The following is a 3,971-nucleotide window of genomic DNA, read 5'->3' as shown; positions in this document are numbered from 1 at the left end:
ATATAAACTAAAACATTTGTTTATGGGATTAACAATTCTTCAAAGGTTTTATTTTAAATAATAAAACTACAGTACACTATTATACATTTTGCTGGTGGATTCCAGGCATACATACATAAGGTTTTATTTTAAGTAATAAAACAACATACAACTTCAAGAACATGCATAATATAGTTTTATTTACTATAAGACTATGTTTTACGATTACAGAGTTCAGTAACAACATACAGTTTGGTGTTAAGGCCTAAGACTGCTTTACATTTACTAAGAATATATTGGATTTTCTAGAGAAACATACAAGCATTTTCAAAGATCAAAGACAAGTTGTCCGTTACAAAAACATACTTATGAACTCACCAAATTAAATGTTAATAAACTTTCAAAATCACTTGTATTCTCAGGGAATAGGTAGACAGGTACACCTACATGTTTTGGGAAGACGGAGATCTTAGAGTCGCGTCTTTTATACTTTTGCTATACTTTTGATGTCATACAAACTGTGTATCGAACATATGTGAATACTATATTTTATCAATGTAATGGTTGTGTTTGCTCTGATTACCATTATGCAATTGTTGTGATACTGTACACGACGTCCTCCGCCCCCAAACGTTTTCGTTGTTCTGGTTTGGGGGTGTGACAGATTTGTATCATAACATTTTTTATAGTGAAATAAGTATATCAAACCTTACAAGATATACAACTATAAACACAATAGGGCCGAAGTGCTTTGACTAAAAGTATACTTTTAAAATCTAAGTATTTTATAAGAAGTATACAAACATACATACATACCAGAAACAGTATCACATTGGAGAACTACACAATAGTCAAACCTAGACAGTTATGCAATCATATCTGGAATAAATATAGCATGATCAACTATATTTACTTGAGATATGACCAACATGTGTTTGGGAGTGATAGTGGTGTTGCAACAATTCTAAAACTTACCAACAATACATACAAGAGAAATTCTAGAACCAAACATGAAATTAAAATACTATAGGAGTATTTTATGATCCTACAACATGAGAACAAAAACATTTAGGCCTTGATAACTATACATAATTTGTATATACTAGATAACTATAGAGGGACCTAGTGTGAGTCACACTATGAAAGTTCCTTACAAAGTGTTGCTATAATCAAAGTTAGCTATTGTTTACTTATATTAGTAGACTTCCACTGTAAATTACTTAATAGAAAACTGTAACAGTCAGGATAGGATATATCTTGTTCATTATCACCTGACTCAGGACTACTATGGAGGACTTATCGTCATTTTCTCTTAAATTATTATAGAGAAAGATGCTTCCAAAGAAGTCCAACAGTGAGAAAACAACCCTCCAACGAGTCCACCACTGTCACCACCTCCTCATTATGACTCTATTGTCTTCCGAGCAGCAGTGGAAGCTGCAGTGGCTTCCGCCATGTCGCATATCAATGCAAGTGGCACTAGCGGGGCGAGTAGTGGTGCCAACCCTTCTAACCATGGAGATAGTCGGGGACACCCAGGGGAGTGTTCCTATAAGGAGTTTACGAACGCCAAACCCAAGTCCTTCGATGACACTGGAGGTGTTATTGCATTAACACGTTGGTTCGAGAAGACCGAATCAATATTCAAAATCTATGCGTGCCCCGAATCTAGCAAAGTGAAATTTGCAGCATGCACTTTCACAGACAGAGCCCTCACTTGGTGGAATAACCAAGTCAAGTCATTGACTCTCCCAATTGCCAATTCTATGAGTTGGAATGATTTGAAGGAACTAATGCAAGCAGAGTACTACCCAGGGGGCAAGATGCAAAAACTAGAGCAGGAGCTCTGGAATATGAAGATGAAGGATTCTGATATCACTGCTTACACTGCCAGATTCAGTGACCTGGCTCTTTTGTGTCCCGGGATGGTCACCCCGGAGAGTAAGAAAGTGGAGAGGTGCATTTAGGGACTAACTCCCCCGACTCAAGGAAATGTTATAGCTGCCAATCCACATACTTTTGATAGTGCCAAACGTCTGGCTCAAACACTAGTGGATCATGGAGGTCATCAAGACTCCACAACAACTATTACTGGGCAGCCCAAAGAGAGTGGCAGTAAAAAGAAGTTCTGGAACAAAAGAAAGGGCCAATCTTCGCAAGAGCCCTCAACGAAAGAACAAATAGTAGTAGTACACGCTGCTATCATTCCTGCTGTTGTTCCTAATGCTCCAACACCTCCCAGTCGTTACGTTGGTTACCTACCGAAGTGCGACAAATGCAATTTCCATTATCACAGACCTTGCCGTGAGATGCAGTGTAACAATTGCAACAAGAAGGGCACACAACCCGTTTGTAAGACGCTAAAACAACCAACCAACCAGACCCCTGGAGCTGGAGTAGGCCAAGCTTGCTATGGGTGTAGTGAAACCGGGCACTACAAGAGGGATTGCCTGAAAGCAAGGAACGGTGGAAATACAGGAAGAGTACTAACAATGGGCCAGGAGGAGGCAGTAGTGGATCCCACCGTAGTTACGGGTACGCTCCTTCTCGATAACTCTTATGCATGCATAATATTTGAGAGTGGTGTGGAGAGGAATTTCATCAGCCATAAATTCAAACACCTTCTCAAACAAAAACCACAACCTCTAAATGAAACCTTCACTGTCGAGATGGATAACGGGAATAAAGATAGCACTAATAACATATTCCTAGGCTGTACCCTCACTCTAAATGACTATTCTATCCCAATCAACCTGATGTCAGTCTCCATAAAAAGCTTCAATTTTATCATCAGCATGGATTGGTTAAAGCTACACCGTGCTGATATCCTTTGTTACAAAAAAGGCGTTTGTCTTAATTTGCCAACTGGCGAAACCCTCGTTATCTATGGCGACAAACCCAGTACGAACCTTAGCATCATCTCTTGCATCAAAGCCCAAAAATAAATGCAAAAAGAGTGTCATGCATTCTTAGCCCACATTATCAACGAAAAACAAGAAGTAAAAGACCTCGAGAGCATTCCCATAGTTTGTAATTTTCCTTACATCTTTTCTGAAGATTTTCCAGGAGTTCCTCCTGAACGCCAAGTCGAGTTCCGAATCGACTTGATTCCTAGAGCTACCCCCGTAGCCAGATCCCTGTATCGCCTAGCTCCTGCAGAGATGCAGGAATTATCCAGCCAATTAAATGAACTGCTCAGTAAGGGATTCATTCGACCGAGCTTCTCATACCGGGGAGCACCGGTCCTGTTCGTTAAGAAGAAGGATGTATCTTTCCGTATGTGCATAGATTACCGTGAACTAAACAAGCTTACCATTAAGAACCAATACCCCCTTCCACGAATAGACGATCTTTTCGATCAACTCCAAGGAGCCAACTACTTTTCAATGATCGACCTAAGATCAGGGTATCACCAATTACGATTTAATGATAATGATGTCCCCAAAACAGCATTCCGAACTCGTTGTGGTCACTACGAGTTTGTGGTAATGCCCTTCGGTTAAACCAATGCACTCGCGATATTCATGGTGTTGGATATAGTGTCTAAGTTCATAACTATATTTGGTATGTACTTGACCCGACCCGGCATGGTCCATTTGGGTTGCACTTCACCCAAACAATTTATGGATAATATTTGAGAATAGTACAAGTTATGATTTATTAATATATTGTAAGTTCTAATATATTAATATAAGATCATATTATTTAATTAGTAGTGATCTATAATTAATCTAGGATTAATTTAGAGATCAAAGATATTACTAATTAAATATGGGCTTCTATATTTATATAGTGTGGGCTAGTGCTTATTTGGAATGGGCTAGGCTTGCATGGAAAAGTCCATGGATACTCCATGGAGCTTTAACCCATGGATATCATGGAAATGAAGAGACATGGGTATTAGGGATGTAACCCTAATCCACCACACTATATAAAGGAGGCTTTGGTTCTTGAAATGATACTAGTTGACACTTGTTGAGGTGAGGGCAAAT

At 39.1% G+C, this 3,971-nt stretch overlaps 1 protein-coding gene across 1 annotated transcript; it reads left to right on the top strand.

Moving 5' to 3' along the window:
* The first annotated feature begins 1,433 nt into the window (after positions 1-1,433).
* LOC111896416 (uncharacterized) lies at positions 1,434-2,924 on the top strand. The gene is made up of 2 exons (XM_023892409.1): positions 1,434-1,936; positions 2,006-2,924. The coding sequence occupies exons 1-2, from the start codon at positions 1,434-1,436 to the stop codon at positions 2,922-2,924; spliced, it is 1,422 nt and encodes a 473-aa protein (XP_023748177.1).
* Positions 2,925-3,971: the final 1,047 nt, after the last annotated feature.

Source organism: Lactuca sativa, chromosome 9 (genome assembly GCF_002870075.4).
Source record: "Lactuca sativa cultivar Salinas chromosome 9, Lsat_Salinas_v11, whole genome shotgun sequence".
NCBI lineage: Eukaryota > Viridiplantae > Streptophyta > Magnoliopsida > Asterales > Asteraceae > Lactuca > Lactuca sativa.
This window is presented reverse-complemented; position numbering and strand designations above follow the sequence as displayed.

What these genes read in the sequence shown, in the direction of transcription:
- LOC111896416 (XM_023892409.1), top strand. Translation starts at nt 1,434, where the DNA reads ATGTCGCATATCAATGCAAGTGGCACTAGCGGGGCGAGTAGTGGTGCC. An exon ending in GAGAGTAAGAAAGTGGAGAG is followed by an intron (nt 1,937 to 2,005) that starts GTGCATTTAGGG and finishes TACTTTTGATAG; the next exon opens with TGCCAAACGTCTGGCTCAAA.